This window comes from Ctenopharyngodon idella, chromosome 21 (genome assembly GCF_019924925.1).
Source record: "Ctenopharyngodon idella isolate HZGC_01 chromosome 21, HZGC01, whole genome shotgun sequence".
Lineage (NCBI taxonomy): Eukaryota > Metazoa > Chordata > Actinopteri > Cypriniformes > Xenocyprididae > Ctenopharyngodon > Ctenopharyngodon idella.
Window position 1 is genome coordinate 15,792,814 of NC_067240.1, and position 27,741 is coordinate 15,820,554.

The 27,741-nt window shown below is 37.0% G+C and overlaps 1 protein-coding gene across 7 annotated transcripts in view; it reads right to left on the reverse strand.

Moving 5' to 3' along the window:
• cnksr2b (connector enhancer of kinase suppressor of Ras 2b) overlaps positions 1-27,741 on the reverse strand; it is a 51,264-nt gene that overhangs the window by 17,482 nt on the left and 6,041 nt on the right. Inside the window, exons 1-9 of one of the 7 annotated variants that reach the window (XM_051877291.1) lie at positions 17,091-17,219; positions 16,724-16,915; positions 12,289-12,491; positions 7,446-7,551; positions 4,729-4,770; positions 3,993-4,112; positions 1,471-1,530; positions 1,257-1,325; positions 80-226 (exon numbers count right to left, since the gene is read on the reverse strand). In XM_051877291.1, the coding sequence (XP_051733251.1) occupies positions 80-226; positions 1,257-1,325; positions 1,471-1,530; positions 3,993-4,112; positions 4,729-4,770; positions 7,446-7,502 (495 nt within the window). In that variant the 5' untranslated portion in view covers positions 7,503-7,551; positions 12,289-12,491; positions 16,724-16,915; positions 17,091-17,219. Of the gene's footprint in view, positions 1-79; positions 227-1,256; positions 1,326-1,470; positions 1,531-3,992; positions 4,113-4,728; positions 4,771-6,377; positions 6,962-7,445; positions 7,552-12,288; positions 12,492-16,723; positions 16,916-17,013; positions 17,220-27,741 lie in introns of those variants that run through there. The other 6 variants (XM_051877290.1, XM_051877289.1, XM_051877286.1 and 3 more) reach the window with 6 other exon arrangements.

The window sequence follows — 27,741 nt, forward strand, 5'->3', positions numbered from 1 at the left end:
GATTGGGGGACTACGCCATGGCATATCATCAATTCACACACACCACTTAATCCTCATACCGCACACATCCCATCAGTACCTGCAGGGCGAGGGGCTTCCATCTCATGTTCTTGAGTAAGGCTGGGGCTGACGTGAGAGTGCTCTGAGGTCGTTTCTTCAGCGTGAGGGTCACACCCGCAGGATTGCTACGTAAAGAGTTTACCAGGTTCTTCAGCTGCCAGCCCACCTACACAAGTCCAACACACATGTTCACCTCGCCACAAGAGAACCAGGTAACATGCCAGAGCACAGGAGCATTTTGTAGTCTTGTTAACAGGGTCATTCTTCTTGTCATATACGTCTTAACATATTGGTTAAATCATTAAACAATTACATGAAGTTTTCAAGATCGAAAACTATACACTACCATTCAAAAGTTTGGGGTTTTGAAAGAACTCTCTCTTATTTTTTGATATTTGTTATCAAAAATACAGTGAAAACAGTAACATTGTTACAATTTAAAATAACAATTTTTATTTTAACATATTTTAAAATGTAATTTATTCCTGTAATGGCAAAGCTGACTTTTCAGCAGTCATTATTACAGTCATCAGTGTCACATGATCCTTCAGAAATCATTTTAATATGCTGATGTATTGCTCAAGTAACATTTCCCTATTATTATGAAAATTAAAAAATGTTACTATTATGAAAGCTGAAGAATTTTCAAGATTCTCTGATGAATAGAAAGTTGAAAAGAACAGCATTTATTTGAAATAGTGTTTTTTGCAACATAAATGTCTTTACTGTCACTTTTGATCAATTTAATGTGTCCTTGCTGAATAAAAGTATTAATTTATATTTAAAAAAAAAAAAAGAAAAAAAAACTTTAACGGTAGTGTACTACAACATGAAAATTTTAAAAAAAAAAAGTTTTTCTTAATTTTTCTCAAAACATTTCAAACAAAAACTTGTTTTATTATAAATAATATATTAATTTTAGATTTTCATATTCAGTTTTATATGAGCAAAAGCTAAGCTCATCTTTTATTCAATCATGTTCATTTTCATCCTGTTGTATAATAATAAGGCTACAATTAAAGTTTAGGTGCCTGATCTTGACGAGAGTATATATTTGATATACTAAAGTATATCCTTTTATAGAAACTAAAATGAAAACACAGAAAAAATGATTATTTCTTCATTAATGAACAGGAATGATCTAGCCATGTTAGCAGTTAAAGTGTAACATGATTGTGTACAATAGAAACGCTCACCACTGTCTGATGATTGACCTGTATGACCTCATCACCAGCATGGATTTTCTTACAGCGGTCAGCTAGCGACTGGAAGAGGGAGAGAGAAAGCCATTGGATTACATGTGGATTACAAAACACACAATTGTTGTGAAGATTACATGTACAACCAATTGTCCATGCATGTCATGATGAGATGAAATATTGTACTGAAATATTGAAAATGACCACTCACTCCCTCTGTAGTGCCTGTGATGACATGTAGGCCATCATAGGTTGATTTAATGTACATGCCCTAGGGCAAGGAGAAAAACACGTTAGAGCCATTGCCTGACAATATCGGACTCACACTGAGAAAACATTGAAAGTAGCTTGCTGACATGACATGCAAGCACAAATCCCCTCTGACACACAGTCTAATAAATGTTTATTTTTATCTATCTCTATTCAGGCTTTATTGAGCGGATACTGACAGTGTCAAGTGTGTCTATATGCAACTGTCGAAATATTACTGCCTGAAGCTCATACAAACTACCAGAAGACCATCATTAATATTGATGGGGTGAATGTGGTTTCAAATGCTGCTACTCATAGTCTTTCTTTAAAAATTTTCACATCACCATCATACCTGTGAGCATTACACTTATGTAGCATTTTTAGAGAAATAAAAGTCTATCTATCTATCTATCTATCTATCTATCTATCCATCCATCCATCCATCCATCCATGAAGTAAAAAGATTTTCGGTTTTGAATAATTAGAGGTTCAAGCACATAGCGCTGGAACCCTGTTGTAATTGTTCGAATGTTTAAGGATCAGCATTCTCCCCTAAAACTGATGGGGCAGACTAAACAGTAAGTCATAGAGACTTAGGGACCGATTTTAACGATCTAAGCGCATGGTCTAAAGCGCATGGCGCAAGTGCGCTTAGGGCGTGTCCGAATCCAGTTTTGCTAGTTTAAAGAAAGGAAAAATGGTCGCCGCGCCCGGCGCATGGTCTAAAAGGGTTGTCCCTACTCTCTTAATGAGTAATGGGTGTGTTTTGGGCGTAACGTGCAATTAACCAGTCAGAGTCTCATCTCCCATTGCCTTTAAAAGCCAGTTGGACTCACGCCATGGTGGATTCGCTATTTACATTTTGCAAGCGGAAAAACTGAATGCTTCTCTAGCGAGGAAACGGATCTGCTCATGCGCGAGCAGACCATCTATGAGAAAAGCCGGATTCCACCAAAGCATTTTTATCTTTATGCACACAATAATAATCTTTTACATTGTAATCCTTTTATTTGTAATATTTGGCATGTTTGTGTGCTGCTGCGTATCCCTGTGTGTACGCACCTTGTGCACCCGCATATAGGTGCATATTACTAACGCGCTCTTTAAATAACAAAAGAAATATTGCGCCATTGACTTTAGACCAGGTTTCAGTCAGTGCCAACAATGCGCCTGAACACACCTTGTTTTCAGAGCAGCACGCCCATGGGCACACAAATGGGCGCAAATGCATTTGCTATTTAAACAACGTGGCGCAGGATGTGAAAATGATATCTGCGTCGGGCTGAAACTAGCAAAAAACACTTGCGCCGAGCCTGCCGCCGCATTGCGCCGGGTGTATGATAGGGCCCTTAAAACTTGGAGGGATGGCAGTACCCACCCCGTCTACAACGTCACCAATGCTCGCCCCAATCGGCCTGATGGTGGCGCTAAAGGGACGCCAAAACGGTTGAAGTGGGCGTAGTCACTTTTACTAAAACTTACCATCCCTCTTAAACCAAATGAGATAATTTCACCAAACTCGATACACCTATGTATGGGCTCAGTCTGTGGTCGCGTGAAAAAGGACATGGCGACTGGCCACTTGGTGGTGCTATGATATTAAAAAAACGGCTATAGTTACACAACAGTCAGTCGGATTAACTTGAAAACTGGCATGCGGTGTCTTTGTCCAAGGTGCTGCGATTGTCTATATGGACATTTGCCTATCTTGAAAAAGAAGGTCGCCGTTTTGAGCAGCTGTCAGACAAGGTTAACGGATTCCAATCGGAACAAAACTCACTGGGCCTGTTTGACCCACAGCCCTAGAAGCCTGTGAGAATTTCGAAATCGCCTTCGCATTTTTTGCATGTGTAAAGGATTGTATATCATGCGATTTTTCGCATTCATGTCATATTGTAGAATTCCTCATTCTGAGCAACTTTGCCTCTAGGACCACCACTGTCAATACAATCGTTCGTTAAATATTAGAGATTATTTCAAAAACATATTTTCTCAAACTAGCCCTAGGTTTTTGGCTCTACCTCGACAACTGTTAAAAAGCTTTAAAACATATATTTCCTTAGTAAGTTGCCTGTTTTGGCTATAAATGGTCATTTCCATCTGTAATCTAGATGGTTACAGGCTTGCTAGATAAAACATAATACCTTTTTATGCATGTGCTTAAAGGCCTTAAAGCGCTTGAACTCTGTTAAATATATAATTAATTGTAGTGAATTAATGCATTAAATTAGTCCTATTTATTTATTTTTCATCATTTTAAAGGTATTCTGATCTTCTGTACACACACTTTTGTATATATTCTGTGAATTTAGTAAATTTCTTCTCAAAACTGTTTTTAAATATTTATTTTAAAAGATTTGAAAGAAAAAAGTTAAAAAGTGCCCAGCATATATGTGAAATCCTTTGTTTAAAACACTGCCTCCTGATGTTTGTGCATAAGGAGAGGAGAAGAGATGAGAAACAAGGCACCCAGATACCCACCAGTCCCTCTGTGGACCTTATGTTGTCCAGCTGCACCACTTCCAGATGGGCGGCCTGGGACACCATGGGGTCCGAAGAGAGTGAAATGATGTGGTCACATACACCTGAAAGTGTCTTACACTGAGGACAGAGAGAAAAGATAAACGTGAGAAAAGTCAAATAATTTTGGATAACCTGACCGAGAGGCTCAGAACAGCTCTTCTATCTGAAGCTGCTACTGGGCTACAATATGCTGATCATTTTGTTGCATATTCACTGCACCGCTTCGTAAACACCATCTGCGCTGAGATTGAGAGTCGCCAGGATGCACTATATTATGATGCAATCATGTGACCAGGATGGTCTCATAAGCATAATTCCCTACGATCTTGCTGCCTTCTTTGAATTGATCCATCCAATCACGACTCTCCCTCAATATGCTGCTGGTGACTAATCAGTGAAGGTGTTCCTGGTGTTGTGAACGCAACCTCTCTCTCTCTTACTGTCACTCTCAGATGAAATGTGGCCTGTCCTGGTATTTATAGCAGAGAGCCAGCTGTACCCTGACTAACACTGCAGCACGGGCTAGACTCCATGAATCAAATGTAAATTTATTTCTCTCTCCCTCACCTCACAAATGCTCTCACTCTTTTTTTCTCACTTCGACACAGATTTCTATTTTTGAACAGAGGAGCTAGATAAAGAGTTTTATGTAAATTAATCAAGAGATGTGTGAGAATATAAATGTCACTCTTACCACATGCAATATCTTATTTTCCGTCTCATACACTGTGCCATCCTAAAACACAAGAAAAGAAAATGCAATTTTAACAAATTACATTCTAATCCCATCACACTTACAGTCTCATTACTGAAAGATTAAACATGGGATTAAAACTTCATAATACATTTCAAATACAAAAATGTTATAAGTATTTTACTTTTTCCAGTAAAAAATTTAAGCATACTTTAAAACAAGAAAAAATTACTTGAGAAGCAAAAAATGCATACATATTTTATTATTTTGTCTTATTTTTAAATATTTTAAACTATTTATTATTACAAATATATATTAATTATGGATTAACTTTTTAAGCACTGCAAAAAGTTCTTGTTTTAAGCATAAATGTCACTAAATTTTGTTCGATTTATGCTTAAAAAGACAAAGAATACAAAATAAAACTCAGCATATATTCTCTAAAAACAAGTCTTCTGATACAATTTTGTTCTTAAAGTGTTAGTTCAGCCAAAAATTAAAATTCTGTCATTCATTAATCACCCTCATGTCGTTCCAAACCTGTAAGATTTCGTGCTGTGAAACACACGAGAATGAACCTCATTGGTTCTCGCACATCAGAGTGCGTTAGTTCACACACATCCCGTAAAGATCCCGTAGAGACACATGACATCAGGATGGGAGGTGTAATGTCTCCGCAGCATCTTAAGTTTGCTTATGATCTGCAATTTTTCTCTCGAGAAACCAAACGTGTGCATCATAAACTAGCGCATCGCGTACCGTTCCACTAAGATGGCGAACAATCTTAGCTTCGGGGTCATGATTACAACACACCCCTTAAGGCACTGATCTTGCCTTTTGTTCACACAGGGTACGTTCCAGGACTGATCCCGGCAATGTTACTAGGTCCTCATCCTGGGATCGATCCCGGAATCAATCCCGGGACGTGTTTGCTTTTACACAGAAGGCACTCTGGCAATTTTACAGCAATTATCTGGGATCAACGCGTGTGAAAGAGGCTTATGTAAATTTTGACTAAACCACTCAATTCACATGGATTAGTTTTACGATCTTTTTATGAATGTTTTGAAGCGTCAAAGTTTCAGTTGCGTAGCTGTCTATGGAGGGACAGAAAGCTCTCAGATTTCATCAAAAAGATCTTAATTTGTGTTCTGAAGATGAACGAAGGTCTTACAGGTTTGGAACGACATGAGGGTGAGTAATTGATGACAGAATATTCATTTTTGGGTGAACTAACCCTTTAAGTATTTTTTTCTTTTTTAGATATTTTTACTGGAAAACAAAGATACTCAATTTTTTCTGTTGTGTTATATAATGCTAAATGGTTACATAATGCTTTATAGTTAATGTGCATTCATGTCATGAAAGTTTGATTAATATATTTTCAATGGTGAATCATCAGAAGTATTATATAATATTTGCTAATGACATATCAACAAAAGTTATAAAATGCTTCCCAGTTATGTGATACGAACACATTATATCATTTCTGCTCTATGGGTAAACACAGTTTTGGGATGTCTCAGATGAGAAGCTGAGCTTTGCTTGTAGGACACGGAGACTTGCACCTATCTGAAATAGCCAAAGGCAGCGTTCTCTGTCTTGAGCAGACAGCTGAGGAGGAGATGAGTCATCCTCCCACACCGAACCTGGTGCAATACTTTTCCTCTTCCTCCTCTCATCTGCTCATTTCCTCCATTCTCCATCACTCTGCTTAATGGTAGTCTGATTTCCAGCCCGTGGGTGAAGGAGCTCGGGGACTGTCCGCACTCATGATTAATCTTAAACATATTGGGAATCTCCTTCAACACTCAACCTACACATCACAGCCTGATTCAAAAGAGAGCAAATAAAGCTTGAGCTAACACACATTAGTGTTTAATTAAGAGAGGACAACTTTATATAAAGTTTCAATATGTGAAAGGCCCTTCAAAGTGTGGCATTTTTCCACAAATACAGACTCACTTTATAGATCATAAAGAGCAAATTCTACAGGCCTTCATACATGTTCTAGGACACATCGTTTTTCTTCCACCTGGGACAGTCTGTCCTCACCCTCAATGGCCCATGCCAGAGCAGCACTATTTCAATCCAGGAGAGAAAATTGAGAAGGAGAAAAAATGTCCATGGCCTCCTTCTAAAGAACCTTCTGCCCTAGAAACTTTACCCTGCTTTCCATGCATCCTCAAAAAAGAGATTTAGTCCTAGAGTGCTAAAGTACGGCGTCACACTGCTGTGGGTGAAACAGAATATAGACTATAGGTCAAAAGAGACTTCTTAAATTTGCATTTTATTCCATGTATATGGGATTTAAAGGGACAGTTCACCCAAAAAAAGAAAATTCTGTCATCATTTAAATAAAAGGCATAAATATATGCCAAAGTAAACTTGTTAACATATAGTATTAACATATTATATATGTTAACAAGTTTACTTTGGCAGCTGCAAAAATACATTTTGTAAAAGCTTATTTATTATTAACTTTCTCTACAGTTTACCACCTGTTACTTTTATGATATTTTTATGATACTTTTGCATTTTAACAGTAAAAATATCACCATCCACTTTCCGTTTACTTACTGAACGGAATATAATAAAGGTTTAGAATGACGTGGGAGTTAATAAATGACAAACTTTTCATTTTCGGGTGAACTGTCCCTGAAAAAAAAAAAAAAGATGAAGGTGATATGTTATAATTTGAGTGTTTCAGTCCATACCTGCTGAACTATTGTGGTCAACTCCAGACACAGTTGAATCACATTATTCCTGGTCATGGAGTAGTCTGCTACGGCAGCGAATGGAGACCTGATGAAGAAGTAACACCTGCCATTAACCATTAGATCACTTCTAATCACAACCACTTTTTGTGTCTAACCTTCCTCACTGTAGCTGCACTGCCAAATCCGAACTGTGTCTAATTCAGGCAATGCAGGACATTCATGATGAGGAATGAGAGCTAAAAGGAGGTGAACCAAGGAGCATGTGGTGAGGGAGGGAGATGAAGAGTAACAAAAACTGAAAGCGAGAGGAGAGAGAGGATTTTTCACTCCAATGCACTAATTCACAGAGGCTTGGGGAAGCAGGAGGAAGCTCTGCTCACGTGCCCCATCATACAGACTGCAAAGATCAGTGTCTTTCTATCACCATGAGAGTCTTTAATTTAGACCATGCAGTTCCCTTCTATGGCCATAATAAATGACAGAGAACTGAATTTTGGTCTGATTTTGTTAATATGCTAGAAGCATATTATTATTACAGCATATAGTATCTTTTTGCTAAATATATTAAGTATATGTGGTATATATTTATTTTACAGTAGACAGGGCTCAACAGTAAGAAACAATAAGAACTGGTCTGCGGGCAAATGGTTCAGATTTTTACTAGCTGTGCCAACATTTTCATTTTCATTTTACATACTTCTGTTCAAAAGTTAAAGACACCCTGTGGTGAAAATTAAGTTTTTAATGTTGTTTATATGTCTATGTTGTATTTTTACTATGCTTTAAGACAAAATGTGCAAATTCATATGTCAACACCATTGCTGAGTATTTTCTGTGAAATCAATGGTGTCTGTGATGTCACAAACTATCTTGTAACCAATCACGTCAATGTGCCGGCAGGCTTTAGCATATCATTAACAGCGAACTAGCAGGGGAGTCTCGAAAGAAGCCAGGTTATACCGGTATATTCTTCTGTTATTATATAAAATCGTGCAGATTTAGCAATATAGCGGGTGTATGATGTATATTACGGTGTTATGATGAACTATATGCCTTTCTCCACTGACGTTCTGAGTTGTTCAAAGCGTTTTTAAGGATACTGATTGTTAGAAGGCAGCTGTCTGACTCTGAGATGATGAATGGGTTTGTGTAGCATTAGCAACACATTATTAGCTGTTTAATAACAGTAAAGCAAAAGGCTTATCATATTAATTACCATTATGTGTCCGATGTTGTAAAGAGCGATACCATTGTGCAGCGTTTACCTCAGTAAGTTGACCGAGTGGATCTCTGAGCTGGTGTGAGCGAGTGGAGGTGGGGCTAATTTGCATATTCATTGATCTGCGTATATTAAATGAGGCAAGGGTGTAGAGTTACATTCAAGCTATTTTAAGGCATGAAGACATTTTTTCACAAGAAAAAACGTTTAAATACGTCATTTTTGTGATCAAAGATGAGTTTTAAAGGGATGAAACTGTTGACTACAGGGGGACTTTAAGGTCAGTTTTTTTCAATACTTTTATTTAGCAAAGACACAATAAATTGATCAATAGTTAAAGATATTAATAATGGTACAGAAGATTTCTATTTCAAATAAATGCTGTTCTTTTGAACTTTCCATTCATCAAAAAATCCTGAAAAAAATGCACCACCTCTCCCACAAAAATATTAAACCGCACAACTTTTTTTCCAACATTAATAATAATAAGAAATGTTTCTTGAGCAGAATATTAGAATTATTTCTGAAGGATCATGTGACACTGAAGACTGGAGTAATGATGCTGAAAATTTTTACTGATCAAATAAATGAGGCCTTGGTGAGCACAAGAAAATCTTAACAAACCCAAACTTTTGAACAGTAGTGTACGTGCCCCAAAATATTTTAAGATATGTTTGGGTTTTCTTCAAAAAAAAACAAAAAAACATGAAAAGTAGTAAATGATAAAAGGTAAATTTTTACTACTTACTGATGCATCACTAATCATTATTGCAATTTTGATTAAACCTTTGAAAGCTAGCTAGATTACTTTAGTTTCATTTCAGCAGAAATGATAACAAAATGTTCAATATATTAGAGAAAAACCAGTATTTTAACACAAAAAACCACATATACTTGATCAACTTTGTCAGTTTCAGTCATGTCCTGCTTACAGTTTCAGACAACAACTTTATTCCTTCCAGGTCGGTTCACAAGAAATGTGCATGTGAACACTCCAAATTAACTCAAACCGCAATGCTTGCAGTGTGACTGACCCAAGACACTGACTAGAAGAACCAATCAACTAGTCGACTAGATGGTACAAACCCTAATACAGAAATCCTCTCTACAGAAGAAAGCACAAGGGCATCATTTATCTTAATGAGTGCACTAAGCGCACATATCTGACTCCAGGGTTCCTATCCTACACTTTATAATAAGACTGTAACAAATGAAATGTGATCACCCAGGACAACACTCCTGCTGTCATCCTGTCTGGGGAGAATAAATGAGGGAGACCCGGAGGCCAGGAATAATCTAGGGAGACGCAGCAGCTGATTAATTGCACTCAGGAATTATGAGTGTGAGCGGTTAGACAGGAGACTTGGCGTACTGCACTAACGAGGAGGCGTGGCCAACGAGAGCTTTAGCTGATGAAGGAATTAATGCAAACTCACAAAAACGTGACCTTGCACAGAATGCGCACACACTTGAGCGATAATCAGAAGTGCTTAGCAGACACGCTGGCCGTTTTCAGGGCCAGCTCCTCCGAAACAGAAGAGACTTACGTAAGCTCTTTACTCATCTTTTGTTTGTCAGCTGATTGCTCATGGGTGTTACATAAGGAAATCAGCATGATCGTGTCATCTGTGGCCTCTCGCATGACCTCACTGATGAGTTCGAAACAATGGAGCCTTTTACCCGAGATGAGCGGTCATGTGACCGTACGCATGGTAGATAAAAGAGCAGGATTACTGAGGCTGCTTTGATTGAACTTTGTGTTTGCTTGTAAATAAATACAGTAGCCCTAAAAGTACTTGGACAAATTTTGGACACTTTAATTGTATGAATTCATCAAAAATATCAAATCATGTGGCATGTGCAAACCAATTTATCCCAACTAACTTAATTTCAACATTTTTTTATTTGCACAAAAATGTGCTTGTGCTGTCTTTAAATTCAAAACAAATCTATCTTTAATTTGCAAAACATCTATACATTTTTAAGTGCAGCTAAAGTGCCTAACAGTGTTATTTTAGTATTATTTATAATTATTAATATTTTGAGTTAGCTTTTATTTCTATATTTTCTTATTTTTAGTAGTTTAAGTAATTCTGTTATGCCCTTTTTTCATTTTTATTATTATTTTTTTTAAATATTTCTATTTAGCTTTAATTATTGAATTTCAGTTAATTAGTAATTTTAGTACTTTAACTTAAATGTTCTTCTATTTCAGTAAGTTGCCAATGCAACATTTCTAAATTTTTCATCTAATATTAACTTTTTATTTTCATTTAATGAAAATAGTTTTAATCGTTTTAGTTTTACTTAAAGGGTTAGTTCACCCAAAAATGAAATTTCTGTCATTTATTACTCACCCTCGTGTCGTTCCACATCCGTAAGACCTTCGTTCATCTTCGGAACACAAATTAACATCTTTTTGATTAAGTCTGATAGGTTTCTGTCCCTCCATAGAGATCCAACGCAACTTCCACTCCAAGGTCCAGAAAGGTAGGAATGCGTGTTGAGTCTGAACAGAACACACATGCGTCTTGAAGCTCTTGTGAACGCGTGCTGCAGATCAATATTTTGTAAGTAAAGTGGTAAATTATGTTGTTTTGTGCATACAAAGCACTCGCGTCACTTCATAAAATTGAGTTTAAGCCACTGGAGTCACATGGAGTACTTTAATGATGTCTTTTTCCTACCTTTCTGGACCTTGGAGTGGAAGTTGCGTTGGATCTCTACGGAGGGACAGAAACCTCTCAGACTTCTCAAAAATATCTTAATTTGTGTTCTGAAGATGAACGAAGGTCTTATGGATGTGGAACGACATGAGGGTGAGTAATTAATGACAGAATTTTCATTTTTGGGTGAACTAACCCTTTAACAATAACAACACTGGTGTGTAAATACTTTTTATATATGCAGATGCACTGCTTAGCACTCTGTCTATACTCTCATTCAGTTTAAATCTAGACTAGAAACACATCTCTTCAACCTGGCATACACATAGCACATTATCAATTTCTATTTTCAAATCAGTTCTCACTGTCCTCTGTCCTCAGCAAAACCGGTCTCTATACCGGAGTGATGAACCCGATCTTCAACCAGATGGAACTGGATTAAATATTTTGAATGCTCCGAGATTGGCTCCGATCCCAATCTGACTTCTGAATTGTGACGCCACCTGAATCATAATCTTACAGCGTTCGTTTGTTGGCCAGTGGAGAACTGGTCCCCCGACTGAGCCTGGTTTCTCCCAAGGTTTTTTTCTCCATTCTGTCACCTGATTGGGTTTGGGTTCCTTGCCACTGTCGCCTTTTGGGGGTGTTGGGGACACCTACTATTCAACAATATTATATAGATGAATATAGATGGAATGCACTAAATTATTAACTGATGATTTTTACAACAGAACTAAATCAACACTGAACTGACTCAAGCTAAACAATGGCACTATTTTCTTCTAGAGCTGATGTACAGCCGAAAACAAACATTGTTGCATAATTTTCCTGTTATCACTTTGTAACAATCTGTATTGTAAAAAACACTATATAAATAAAGGTGACTTGACCTAATGTTTGAAAATGTGTCTGTATGCAGGAGTGGGCTGTGTTTGTGCCTCTTTGCAGGACTAACCTATCCAACCAAGCCAGCAGGCTTTTGGCGGCAGCGATGAGGTCCACTACAGAGGTCAGAAAGTCATTAGGAAGTTTTCGGGTGGCTCTGCCATCATAGTGACCGCCCCTCCGCCGGCCCGTTATGAAGTTCTGCAGGTTCTTGGCTGATGCGTTCAGCTTATGGGTCAGAGTCTTCAGGTTCTCTGTCTCTAGTCCATAGTTCTGAATAAGAAACAGAAAGTAAGACCATCACAACCTCCAAGAAAGAGCTAAAGAAACTTTTTGTGAGCATGGCTAAACTATGATGATAAAAAAGGAATGTCCTATAAATAGATCTCTCTTTTCAGAATGTTCACTTCTGCTCTAGCTTCTGTAATACTGTAGCTTACTCTAGAAAATCTGCAGTGTGGTCCTGCATATTCTGGCTCTTATGTGACAAATTGCATGTGATGTTCCACATTTGTAAGTTGCTTTGGATAAAAGCATCTGTTGAACAATTAAATATGGATGTAAATGTAAATGAAACAGGGGGAGAGAATGAAAAGGTAAAGGGAAGGCCAGAGGCACTCTGTGATGCAGTCCAAGTTCACTGGGAAAAAAGTAGTTTAAGTGGTTTTAAATAATGGAGGAAAGAAAATGGAGAAGGAGAAAAGGGTCACTTAAAGGCACACAACCCACGCTACATTATAACTTAAACTTAACATTAAGTTAACATTAAGTTTCACTTAAACTTAACAAGTTCAAGTGAAACTTAATAAATACCTTGCTATAAAAAAATATGAATACATAAATATACATACACTACCGTTCAAAAGTTTAGGGTCGGTATAAGATTTATTAATGCTTTTGAAAGAAGTTCACCAAGACTGCATTTATTTGAACAAAAATACAGTAGAAACAGTAAGTGTGAATTATTGTTACAATTTAAAATAACTTATAAATAATTTAGAATTTCAAATGTAATTTATTTCTGTGATGGCAAAGCTGAATATTCAGCAGTCATTAATCCAGTTTTCAGTGTCACATGGTCCTTCAGAAAACATTCTCATATGCTGATTTGGTGCTCAAGAAACATCTCTGATTATTATCAATGTTATTATCAATAAACATTTTTGATTAATATTAAGTTCAAAAGAACAGCACTTATTTTAAATAGAAATATTTTGTAACATTATAAATGTTTTTACTGTATTTTGTTACTACTGTTACTTTAGATCAATTTAATGTGTTCATTTCTTACTAAACCCAAACTTTTTAATGGTAGTATTTATATATAATCAATGTGCGTCTCCACTGATTTTTCAACATCAACATCAAGATTTTAGCTTAACATGGATATGTTATGATTATGAATGTACAGTATAAGTCTATATCTTGGGTCTTGGCTATGATTTTCAGGATTTTAATCACCTTTTGCCTGGGGGAGGGGCATCACTAACAGAATACATATATGCATATTTTTATCGGAATGCTATTTTTTTTCTAGCTATAACTAGGGGGTGAGGGGGTGAGCGGGCAAATCCCTCTACCCAGTACCCCTAACGGTCATATACTGTGAAACTACACAGTACGGATATCCCAGAATGCCTTGCTGCACACAAAAGCCAGCAGGGATCTGTCATGCAATAGAACCACCATGAGGGACAGATGAGTAATCATATTTAATGCAGCAGGACTCCATGTTGGACAAACCCAGAGAAGCATTACATAAGTGGCTTTCAGACACTAGCTGGGCTTAAGCACATGACATAACAAATGGTGGGAACAAAAAAAGAGGAACACAGTGGGCCAGTTTGCAAACGCACTGGCGAATATACCCCTATTCACCCTCCTTTTTCTGCCCTCTTCCTTCATCCGCTCAGGACTGCTGTGTTCCTTCTCTCACACTTTTCTTCACTCTCCCTCAGAGCCTTTCTCTCCTGCTTTAATTTGTTATCCTTCTCTCACCCGACTGCTGCCAGTTTTCTACCCACTCTGCCCACACAATCTTTCAGTTGCTCCGCCTCTCTTTCCCTCCTTCTGCATAAGCGTCCTTATTTCTCTTGTACCCCTTCAGAACAGCCTGGAAACTGTGTGCAGGATGACAGTGGGGAATGGAGGGATAATCCAAGGGATTTTCAAGGATTTAAAGTGTTTGTTTTGGCTATTATTAATTGCACAGGATGCAATTACCATAAACATAGGAAAGCATGGGAAAAACAGGGTCAGGTTCTTCAGGAATAAAGATAATGTATAGTGAGCGTGAGCGATTTGGGTATTTTAATGGTTAATATCTACAATACTTTTTGATGACACGGACCCCCAAATATGATGATCCCCTTTGCCTTGCTAAATGTATCTTGATACATCTAAAATTACAACCCGAATAACGGAAATGTTGGGAGGTTTTTAAATTTGAATAAAATGAAATCTAAAAGACTTTCAAATCACATGAGCCAATATTTTATTCACAATACAACATAGATAACATAACAAATGTTTAAACTGAGAAATGTTACAATTTATGCACAAAATGAGCTCATTTCAAATTTGATGCCTGCTACAGGTTTTAAAATAGTTATGGCAGGGGCATGTTTACCATGGTGTAGCATCTCCTCTTCTTTTCAAAACAGTTTGAAGACGTCTGGGCATCGAGGTTATGAGTTTCTGGAGTTTTGGTGTTGGAATTTGGTCCCATTCTTGCCTGATATAGGTTTCAAGCTGCTGAAGAGTTTGTGGTCGTATTTGATGTATTTTTCTCAATAGGTGAAAGACCTGGACTGCAGGCAGGACAATTCAGCACCCGGACTCTTCTACGACGAAGCCATGCTATTGTAATAGCTGCAGTATGTGGTTTTGCATTGTCCTGCTGAAATACACAAGGGCTTCCCTGAAATAGAGGTCGTCTGGAGGGGAGCATATGTTGCTCTAAAACCTTTATATACCTTTCAGCATTCACAGTGCCTTTCAAAACATGCAAGCTGCCCATACCGTATGCACTTATACACTCCCATCCCATCAGAGATGCTGACTTTTGAACTGAACACTGATAACACGCTGGAAGGTCTCCCTCCTCTTTAGCCCGGAGGACACAGCGTCCGTGATTTCCAACAAGAATGTCAAATTTGGACTCGTCTGACCATAGAACACTTTTCCACTTTGAAACAGTCCATTTTAAATGAGCCTTGGCCCACAGGACACGACGGGGCTTCTGGACCATGTTCACATATGGCTTCCTTTTTGCATGATAGAGCTTTAGTTGGCATCTGCAAATGGTACGGCGGATTGTGTTTACCGACAGTGGTTTCTGGAAGTATTCCTGGGCCCATTTAGTAATGTCATTGACACAATCATGCCGATGAGTGATGCAGTGTCGTCTGAGGGCCCGAAGGTCTCCGGGCTTGTCCCTTACGCACAGATTTCTCTGAATCTTTTGATGATGTTATGCACTGTAGATGATGAGATTTGCAAAGCCTTTGCAATTTGACATTGAGGAACATTGTTTTTAAAGTATTCCACAATCTTTTTACGCACTCTTTCACAGATTGGAGAGCCTCTGCCCATCTTTACCTCTGAGAGACTCTGCCTCTCTAAGACATCCCTTTTATAGCTAATCATGTTACAGACCTGATATCAATTAACTTAATTAGTTGTTAGATGTTCTCCCAGCTGAATCTTTTCTAAATTTCTTGCTTTTTCAGCCATTTGTTGCCCCCGTGCCAAATTTTTTGAGACCTGTAGCAGGCATCAAATTTGAAATGAGCTCATTTAGTGGATAAAAGTGTAAAATTTCTCCGTTTAAACATTTGTAATGCTATCTATGTTCTATTGTGAATAAAATATTGGCTCATGTGATTTGAAAGTCTTTTAGTTTTCATTTTATTCAAATTTAAAAAAACGTACCAACATTTCCAGAATTTGGGTTGTATTCTGATGGTGGGTAGAAATAAGTGGTGGGTAAATAAGAAGTATAAATGTATCTTGATATATGAAAATGTGCATAATTTAGATCGTAATCATGTTTATCCAAATGCTATTTTTATTCATTTTTTTGTGAGAAAAATAAAAATACTATACATTTGTCTAAATATTATATAGTAATATGAAATTCTGTATATTTTAATCCTTTATTTTTGCCTTTTAATCTATTTCATTTGAAACTGAAATGAAAAAACCTATATCCTTTTTTAAAAACCCTTGATCTATAGAACAGGTTGGATGTAATATAAATGTACAAAATACAGTTTACATAACACACTAAATCGTGGAATATAACACAGCTGGAACACTGTATTCACCAATCTGCATCCAGAACCGTAACAACATTTTTTGTAATTACTATTATGCCATTTCAGTTATGTTATTATAAAAACATTACATGGGCATAAAGAAAAACAGTTTCTGAACAAAATGCTATAAAACTCAGTTACTCTGTAAAGCAGATACAATTTGTGTTTGGTGAGAACTATATGCACCTGTGTGTGTGTTTACATATGTGCTCACCAGCGCACAAAGCAGGTCAACAGCCTCCAGAATGAGTTCCTGGTGGCCGATTCGAGAAACGCCCAGATCCTCGAGCTCCTGATGTGTGATTCTCAACAGCTGTTCACCGCCCACCTTCTCCTGCTCAAAGTTCTTAATGTACTGCTGCAGACAGTCATCCAAACCTTAAAAAGAGCAACAAACAGCAAAATGAAGACATCATTCAAGCTGCTAGAGCAGTGGTTCCCAAACTGTGGCATGCGTACCAATGGGGGTACCCCACCTTAAAATAACATTAAAACTGAGCATGTATTTCTAGCAGGCAAAATGCCGTAAATACATGACATCCAATCGAATAACCTCATCTTTTGGTAAAAACTGACTGCATCCACACAAGCAGAGTGCATATGATAGGTTGCGTGCAGAGTATGCTGCCTTAGCAAATTGTGCTACATTAGCCTACATTACTGCCGTTGTCATGAGAAATCAAGTCCCCCAGGAATCAGGTTTCCTTTAGGACCCAGGTGGCAATGCCTGATAAAAAGTTATCACAATGTCTTGACTAATTATAACCTATTTAACTATTGTATGATGTTTCTTACATTAAGTGCACAAACAACATGTTTGAAATATAAAATGAATGCCTATGTATTGCATAATAAAACAAACTGGAAACACAGTCATGCCTAAAAATTATATATATTTTTTTGTAATGATAAGGATTGTTGCAACATACTATGTTCTGTAAAAGTAATTTAATATTAATTTTACACAATAATAGCAATGTGGTATAGTATATAATAATACTATACTGTAATAAATAAATGATCATGCTAAGTACACACAAACATCATTAATTTGAGACATGTAATTGGGAACTATATTGGAAGCAAAAAAACATACCTAATATAATATAAGCTAGCTAGCAGGCTAATAGGGTAGGCCTCGATGTATGCTATGCTAGTACATAAGCTAACTAAAAAACAGCAAGAACAAGAAAAGCTTGATTTCACAACCTATAGCTTCAGTTATATACTAGTATATGAACCAATTAACTTAAAAGACATTAATGGTCATTATAACGCATTTTAAACGATATAAATCATAACATGATTTTGCAGGAATTGTAATCAGGCGCTAAAAATACTACCCATTAAAAGCCCAGTGAACCAATGGGATCACTCGGGGTCCTAAAGGAGACCCAATTCCTGGGGGAGGGGACTCAATTTCTCACCACACCATTCTCAATAATGTACTTTTATAAAACTGTCTTCGATACAAAAACATACACTGTGTGAGTTCTTGTTTTTAATGTTGATATGATAATATATAAGCAATAATGCATTTTCCCCCCAAATATCCATATGATTGCAAACATGACATTGATTTTATACAAGTTCAATAAACAAAATGGTAATATTAAGTGATGTTCATTTTAAACACAGTATTGTCAGTACTGTTTGCTCTATTTTGCAACAAAATAATAGTTTTAACGAAGGCCACAGCACAGAAGAACTGCAACACACAGCGGCATTTCGTTAGTGAATGAATCTGCTGTTTTGAACGAATCAGGAGAGTCAATGATTCAATGACCCATTCATAAATGCAGCCACTTCGTTACTGAATGAATGAATGAATGAATGAATGAATGAATGAACGACTCGATGACTCACTCATTAAGACTTTGACTTACTGCCACCTACTGGCGGTTTTAGTTAAATATTTAGAAGAATCACTTCCTTTTTGTTGCATAACCATTGCATATTTCTCTATTGAACATTTTTTATTTAAAACATTATTTACTTTATAAAGGTATTTATAAAGGTAAAAAATGCACTGGAAAATCAATAAGGTGGCAAATATTGTCCCTTAATGGAAAAGGTGTGACTGCAGTCTAAGTGGAAGAGAGGGGGTACGCAGAAAGATGTTTAATTCCCTTTAGTGGGTACACCACTCTAAAAAGTTTGGGAACAAGTGATAATCTGATTAAATATGACTAAAACAGAGAATAAGAAACTACTGCCTCATATAAATCTCCCGGCATGACAGTGTGGGAGCCGATTGCATGTTTACATGGTTACCCTCAAAGAGTGTGTACAGCACACATAAATATGCTCTCAAGGACAGTAGTGAGGGATTGTGAAAATTTTGGCACACATCTGTTTAAACAGACTTCATTTTGTGGACCGATCCAGACACAGATCTAGACAAACAACTTTGAAATGCTTTGCTTGTCATGAACAGACGTCAGTGGACTTCAAGCACTATTGTCACTAATAAGGGAAGACCTGTTTGGCGAGAGCTAGCTGTTGTCTAGGAAACACATGCCTCCCCCGTGCCCCCTACCCTTCATCTATACTGATCCTTCACAATTGTTTTCTTCTCCCACAGATTCACACAAAACCTCATGTATTTATAGAAGAGAGACAGAAATTACACACATTCAGCTAAAACAGAAGCATTATGTTGTTTTGAGATAGTTCACCCAAAAATGAAAATTCTGTCATCATTTACTCATCCTTAAGTTGTTCCAAATCTGTATGAATTTCTTTCTTCTGTTGAACACAAAAGAAGATATTTTGAAGAATGTGGGTAACCAAACATTTGATGGGCCCCACTGACTTCCATAGAATGGGAAAAAAAAATCTATAATATGGGGGCCATCAACTGTTTTGGGTGAACTATCCCTTTAAGTACAAGCCAAGTCCCTTTAAGACAAGTCATTTCACTCAGCGGCCATCTTTGAAACGCCTCTCGGGCATCCAAGTGCAGCTCCTATCTCTTTGAATGGGGAAACATCAAATTCTCCAAAGCTGTTTGCCAAGCTTTCGATTAAATTTCATATTTGAAATCACCAATGAAATCTGACAACAACTGTCTTTTAAATTTTGTTTCTAAACGCTCGAATCATGACAAAAAACTGTATTTTTTTAGGCTGGATCAAGCTAATGCGCATGCGCAGTCCTAAGTGCGCATCTCTCACGTCTGACTGTTTCTATAGGAACCGGAGCTTCTAACGGCCGATGACTTTACCAATCGGCGATTGGCTCTTATTTAGAAAGCGGGACTTATTCCGCCATATTGCGCATTGCACTTTCTCTCATTCAAAACAATATAAGTGACCCATCTTGTGTTATTCTACAGTCTTTGGTACAAGCAAGGAGGTAGTTGTGCTATTATATAATACAATCTATAATGACTGCAATAAAAATGGTCTCAAATGCAATAAAATAATTGTGAAAAGAATATAAATTCTCGTAAAGAAAACTTTGTGAGCATACATACGTTTCTTTGCGTATCATCTTGTGAGGTGGCATCTGTTATAAGTGTACATCAACATTTTAGGAACAACAAACACAATGTTTGATTCATGAACAAAAGAAAAGTTCTTTTAACAAGTTATTTTTAATCAGTCAAAAGGATTCACAAAAAAGCCTCCAATTTGCTCATAAGTTAGTGGTTTAAATCAGATTCACTCAGTGAGCTGTACTGGGTTCACAACCAACTTCCTCACTGAACTGTTTGTTTAAAGATATAAAACTTTTAATAAATTAATAAATGGTATTTTAAAAAATTAATACAATATTTTACAAAAAACATTGGGACTGCAAGTTAAAAAATTGTCTCAAATGCAAAAAAAAAAAAAAAAAAACATCAGGAAAACTATGCAGTTTCTTCATGTATTATTTTCTTTGTTGTCCGAGTGCACCAGCATTAAAGAAAAAACATAGCGTAAGCTTTGATGTCCGATTCACAATAAGACTCTTATGAACTGTTTTTTTCTCTTTTCTTTTTTTTTTAAATGAGTCATATATTCACGACAAAGCCTTGGATTTGTTTGTGAGTTAGCAGCTTGAATCGGATTCTCTCAGCGAATACTTCCGAACCAAACTGGGTTCACAACTGACTCACTCATTGAACCCAGAGTGTTATAAAAAATACAACACATATTGGCTAATAAATATGAAATAAATATGAAATCTTTTACCAAAAATATTATTGGTATTTTGGCAACTAAAATGTAATTTGGCTCTCAAGTTTTCTAAATCTCTTTAATTTCTTATTTTTAATTCTCACTGTATAGTTTTTACTTTCTTGTAACTCTATTAACATGTATTTATGTGATTATTTATATAGAAAATGCTTTGCAGGAGACACATATGTATAAACAAAGCTTCACTTGCTCACACAGAACCTGGTCTCCGACAAACAGCACCTTTACCTCAGCATTTTCCATGTTCACTTCGTCCCAGCTCCCTCCTTCTGTCCTCAGTACTATTCATTTCCTCTCCACCTCCCTTAAATTCCCACACAGCCTTGTATTTTCTCCTCCATGAGGTTTCATTATCTGTATGCTCATTTCACAACAAAAGACGAGGCGGCAGAGCATGTAAAATGACCCTTTCATCAAACCCCTGATATTCATCTCTCTGTTGCATACATCTAATAGACCGTGAGGAGAAAGTTCAGATACCGGCACAATTCAAAACTGCTGAAAGCGAGCGTTTCACGGCTTTGCATGCAATTTGAGGGCTTAACAAATCCGCTTCTTTACCAGGCTGATCTAAACTCGTTCCAGATGGAGGAATCATCACGTTTGTCGCTGCAAGTTGCTATAGAGACGGTATAGGGACGGGAAGAGTGTTTGAGTAAGACCTCATTACCAAGACAAAACTGGCAGTGAAATGAGAAGCTTATATGCGAGAGGTTTGAATAGACAAATAAATAAATAATGAAACATCTAATACTTACATCAATGAGATTGTAGCTTTTGTGTGGCGTATGCATTGTGATGCTAATGAAATATTGCTGGAATATTATTCTGAATGCCTCTACTGCATAGATATTTTACAATGACAGATTCATAACAGAAACACATTTTTTTCAGAAGAACTTCCCCAATAATTAGAAATAGCAAAATGAAACCAATTGTCTTTTAAACAGTTTAACTAATCCCTATAGTGAGTGTTGCTTTTCCTGTGGCTGAGCGAGACAGGCTAGCTCACACAGCGCCAGTGTACACAAACAGTAAACTCATTGATTAGGAGGACATTAATCTGCTGTTAATTGCAGCCGCTGTGGCTAAGTTGTGTTAAATACTACAAAGAAGAGCGCCGCACGTTCATCTGGGACCATTAATCTCTGTCAAGCGAGGCGGGTGGTCGGCCAACATCTAGAACCGAGGAAGATGTAGCAAGAGGGTGAGAGTGTAAGTAGGTTAAGGAATGAGTGAGTAATGAGAGAAAGTTGTACTGAAGAAGAAAATCTGATCGTAGCTTTTCAGTATGTTGACTAAAGCAGCTTAGAAGCTGGTCCACTTCAACCGTGACCTGGAAACCTCTAAAATGTCCTGAATCCATGATTTGGCAAATGGTGTGGCCCAGAACTGAAAGAGGGATTGGGACCTTCAGTGGATGATCAATTGAGTTAGTTAGACCTCTATACACTCTTAAAAATAAAGGTTCTTTATTGGCATTGACGGTTTCCATGAAGAAACTTTAACATCCATGGAATCTTTTAATTGCACAAAGGGTTCTTTATAGTGGAAAAAGTTTCTTTAGAATATTAAAATGTTTTTCATACTAAGAAAAAATGGTTCTTTTAAGAACTGTTCACTGAAAGGTTCTTTAGGGAACCCAAAATGGTTCTTCTATGGCATCACTGTGAAAACCCCCTTTTGGAACCTTTATTTTTAAAGCTACAGTCCATAACTTTTTTTTGGTTAAAAATGATCCAAACTCAATTTTTGAGCAAGTACATAACCAGCCAGTGTTCAAAACTATCTCCTTACCTTAGCCCGATTCACAACGGTAAGCTTGTAATAATGTTTTATAATATAATCGGTACTGGTGGGTTTCCGTGGGAAATTTGAGCATGCAGCCGTTCGTCTTTGCGTCATTACGTCACGTCTGTTTACATAAAGAATGACTCCCAGCTAGTAGGCTAAATCACACGTGAGGATGCTGCAGGTGAAGGATCATTTATAGCCTTTTCTCACAGCAGCTGCAATAATTACACTTATTTTGATGGCGGATTGTATGGTATGACAAATGGACAATTAGAGATTAGACTGTACAGAAATTGAAATCTACAGGTAACGCTAATACACGCTAAATACACGTAGTCACGCAATGCTGATGTTGTTAACATTAACAGTTTGAAAACAAAGTATAACAATAATAATAATTTGCACAGTTTGATGTGATCTGAGCTAAGCGATCGTTAGATTTAATCACCATTGGTAGCGCAATTTATTGTAATGCTTTTTTTTTCTCAGTTGGTCAGAACAAAAGTTTGTCACTTACTTGTTCAGATGACATTCTCCAGTGAAAATTCTTATTTTGGTCATACTTCCAATACGAGACTACAATCTGTGATTCTGAAGTACCTGTACAGTATCCACCGGTGCGGTGACTGACACAGTCACACATTCTCCTCAAAACTTTAGATTCATCCACGCTGAGGAGCCGTGCTGATGCACAACCCACGTAAAGATGATAATTCCACAAATAACTGCAATTGCAGGTTTCAAACAGAGATGGCGACAAAGAGGCAAAACTTACGGACTGCAGCTTTAAGAATGTAGATAAAAAACAAACACTTTCTAGATATCAAATGATTAGTTTATCAAAAAAAAATGTCATAATTTACTCATTACAAACCTTATGAAGACTGTGCTGGTCGATCATTTCCATGCAATTACAGTGAACTGAGATTGAAGCTTTCAAGCTTCAAAGGGTGGAAAACCATTCCACCAAATTTCCAAATTTCCATTCAATTGCAATCCAGTTCACATATTTGTTTACATGTACATTACATGTATTCTGAACAAAACTTCAGCGCATACAGTGCTCAGTCGCCACGTATACAACCGGAAAAAGTCACCGCGATAATGTTACCGGAGCTACCAGTATAATTGTCATTTTTGCCTTGATGACATATCTAAAAAGACAGATAACATATATGTCAAAAAAGCTTTTTTAGCATATATTTAGTAAATATTCAGCCTCCTCCATTGACCACATCTAAAGAACAAGGCAAGGCGTATATAAACATATGCATCATGGCACTGAGCATGTGCGCAAGGTATTTTTAAATCAGATTCAGAAAGTAGTCGGATTCAAGTGTTTACATGCTTAATTTTTTTTTTCCGAATTGATCCGATTATTTCATGTCTGCCTCTTTCAATCTGATCGAAATTGAATTTGGCTGGAGCTTAATCAGATCGACTGAGGTGTTGAAGGATTTTCAGTCAGATTGAGTCATCAATCCGATTACGGATTATTTGGCTGCATGTAAATGTATCTAATTAACTGAATTCAGGAACTCTGAATGAAACATTCAGCCTGGTTTTGTGAACTGGATCAACTGATTTACTGATTAGGAACAAATCTCAAAAGACAAATTGTTTAGACATCACTGCTTCATACATGATCATTAAAACTGCATGGTGAAGTATGACCATTGTCCAAAAGGAAGAACTATAGGTTTGGAAGTACATGAGGTGGGGGAGTAAATGATCCCAGAATTTTAAATTTTTGGGTAAACAATTCCTTTAACTATTGACCAAAACACTGCAATCCCATTTTAAGATAATGTTATTTCTCTGTGGTATTATGCAGGGATCTGCCTGATATTTGCACACTGCAGCATACAGTTATTTTACAGTGTCTGTCAACAAACAGCGCAACAGTCTGTGTCTGGTCGATACGTGTGAAATCCTGTTGAACTGTTCAGTTAAATAGATTTGTAAAACATGCATTTAATCAAGGCTATATTTGAGCTTCATTGTGTGCAGTTTTATTGGATTTACTGTCATTATTCTGCTAAGAATGGCCATGGCGGGGGGGCGTTCGGAGTGAGTCACAGGAAACACTGAGGGGGGGACAGGAAATAAGAGCATTGAGGGAAGGTCACAGGGCTCTTCTGCTATCTGGCCCTCAGAGGCATCACCTGGGGGCAATACCACTGAACTGTATGCTAATGTTAGAGCTGCAACATGGTAATCACAGTGTGCTAGGAAACCTGTGAATATGGAAACAGGAAACACAGCATACATCATGAATTTAAACAGAAAATATGGCAACAAATATTCAAAACTGTGACAGTTACTACATAGAACAAATTGTTCGCTGGAGCCGAGGTGCAGTGGTAGCGGCCGTAGCGCACATTGCTCTTGACACATTAGGGACAAAGCACTCACAAGGGTGATGTGTGATTTGCATCCAAACCACATCGTGGTGACCTGATCCCATTAACCCCTCTCTTTCCTGTTATTTCTTCCTCAATGTACTATCCAAAAGAAGTCCAAAAATGGAAAAAAAAAAATATTCTGGTTGTTGTTTGCTGTCTGTGAATGTGCCATCACATGTAATAAACATTTGATAAACATTATCACATACAGTTAAAAAAAAAAGTAAGATTATTAGGAAAAATATACACTACTGTTCAAAAGTTTGGGTTTTTTTTTAATCTCTTAAGATTTAATCTCTTAAAGATTTTTTAAATCTCTTAAACTCAACAAGGCTGCTTATTTGATCAAAAATACAGTAAGAACAGTAATATTGTAAAAAAAATTATTACAATTTAAAATAGCTTTTTCTGTACATTACACCAGTCTTCAGTGCTGCTAAAATTTTTTGAGAAAACCATGATAGATTTTTTCTTGAACTGCATTTATTTTAAATAGAAATCTTATGTAACATTATAAATGTCTTTACTGTCACATTTGACCAATTTAATGCCCCCTTTCTGAATAAAAGTATTAATTTATTTCAACAACAACAACAAAAAATCTTACTGACGCCAAGCTTTTGAACTGTAGTGCAAGTAAATTAAAACATTTACCTTATAATTTACAGTGTGAAAAAAGTACCTTTGCATGTACTATTTATATATGTGTTCAGTTATGCACATTAGGTGTTTTATGTTACATTTAATGTTGTTGTGTTCAGTGTTGGGGGTAATGCATTACAAGTAACTTACTTTTTTCAAGTAACTAACGCATTACTTTTAAATTTACAACAAAATATTTAAGTTACTTTTTCAAATAAGTAACGCAAGTTACTTTGTTTTCCCATGTATTAACGGACATTAACGGATTGCTGATCTCACTTACACGAAAAAAGATTCACAATTCCTCAAAATTAATAAAATCAGTGAAATGCAAAATCAGAATACTACACAAACCTCCAATAATTAAATATGTTAAATAAAACAGATTTTTATGCATTTAATCTCACTGTATTTACCAATGTACTTGCTGCTGACCTTCAATGATTCAGTTAAACCATAAGCAAAAATGTCTTTAGAATTTTTATTTTTATAGCTGAAGTAAGAGTGTTAAACTTTCTTTCCCTGCATCCTATTCCTCTGCAATTAAGAATGGCAGGACAGCTGAAAGGTTTGTTTGAGCTGCGCCCTCTAATGTACAGGCGTGAATTTGCATTTACTTCAGCCTTATTTAAATTTTGGTGTAAAAGCGCATTTACTTTTGCCCAAAAATAGAACTTTTTTGTTTAAAAAAAAAAAAAAAAAATCCCAGCCCAGGTGAAAAAAAACACGCATTACTTTTCTTAAAAAGTAACTAAGTAACGCAATTAGTTACTTATTAAGGGAGTAACGCAATATTGTAATGCATTACTTTTCAAAGTAACTTTCCCCAACACTGGTTGCACTACTGCACTATTTTAGTGTCATGGATGCTACTCTGACCACTGTTCACTGTCTATACATGTTTATTATAGCCACTGTCCACAGAAAGTCCAGTTTTTATGAACTTTTGTCAACTGTGTTTGTCAAATGTTTACTGTGACCTTAATTATGATGGTTGTTTTCAGTATATTTTAAGATACAAATTTTTAGTAGTTCAGGTTGGTACAGAACTATACCTGTACCGACTACTGTACCGATATTAACATTATATCAGTTATTGATGTATACATTAATTATGAACTATATAAAATATACAAGTTACCATAATTCCTCCAATCCAGTTATGCCTGAAACATTTGTGTTGTGTATTTTAAACATTTCCATTTACCTTCAAGCATATTGGGAAGTGCTAAAGGATGTCAAATATGCAAGCCACAACAAAAGAACAAACCCCACATAAAACTTCCATATGTTAGAAGCTCCGAGTACTAAAAAATTCCCAACAGGCATAGCCATTACACATGAAAATACTGCATGCTGCTAGGAATGCAAAGCTGTGGACCTAGTCAGCAGTCAAATACATAATCCAGAGATGAAAATACAGCATTAAAAGATTGTTCTGAGGAGATACATTTTCACATACAACACAAAATCCTGACACTCAAATAAGCAAAATGATTGCAGTCCTAGTCGACAAATTTGTGCCATTGTGTGTGGCTCAGTGTGGCTACGTGGGCAGCATATAGCGATGCAGACTGATCATAGATGTACTGTGTGCTGCATAATGCTGTTTTACCTTAATAAATGCAGCTAAAGGGATAGTTAATTAACTTGGTCATCACCCTCGTGTTGTTACAAAAGTCATCCGTAGAACACAAAAAGAGAACATTAGTAGAACGTTCACGCTGCTCTTTTGCATATAATGAAATCAAATGGTGACTGTGGCGAGGGGGGCGTGGTTCAGCGGAGTCGGCAGCGGGAGAGAGAGTCAGGAGACGAACGGTGAGTGAGTGGGTTAAATGCAAATGACGAACACCTGTCTCTTGTTTCAGTAATTGGTGTGGAGAGAGTATATAACACCAGGAGAAACAGGAGTGGGTGAGAGAGAGACGGACTACTGACTGCTGCCCCGCTGGTGATCTACGTGTGAGAGAATTGTGAATGATTTGTGACCGCTTTGTGCCTGTCTGCACCCCTTTTGTTTTGTATTTTGAGAATTAGTGCAAATAAAAGCAGTCAGTAGTCGAGCCGACCCTGTCCTCTTCCTTCCTGAATACTGAACCTTGCTACACTGGTGCCGAAACCCGGGAAGGAAGACGGAAGCCGCCGCCATGCAATCGTCCTCCGGATCGCCATT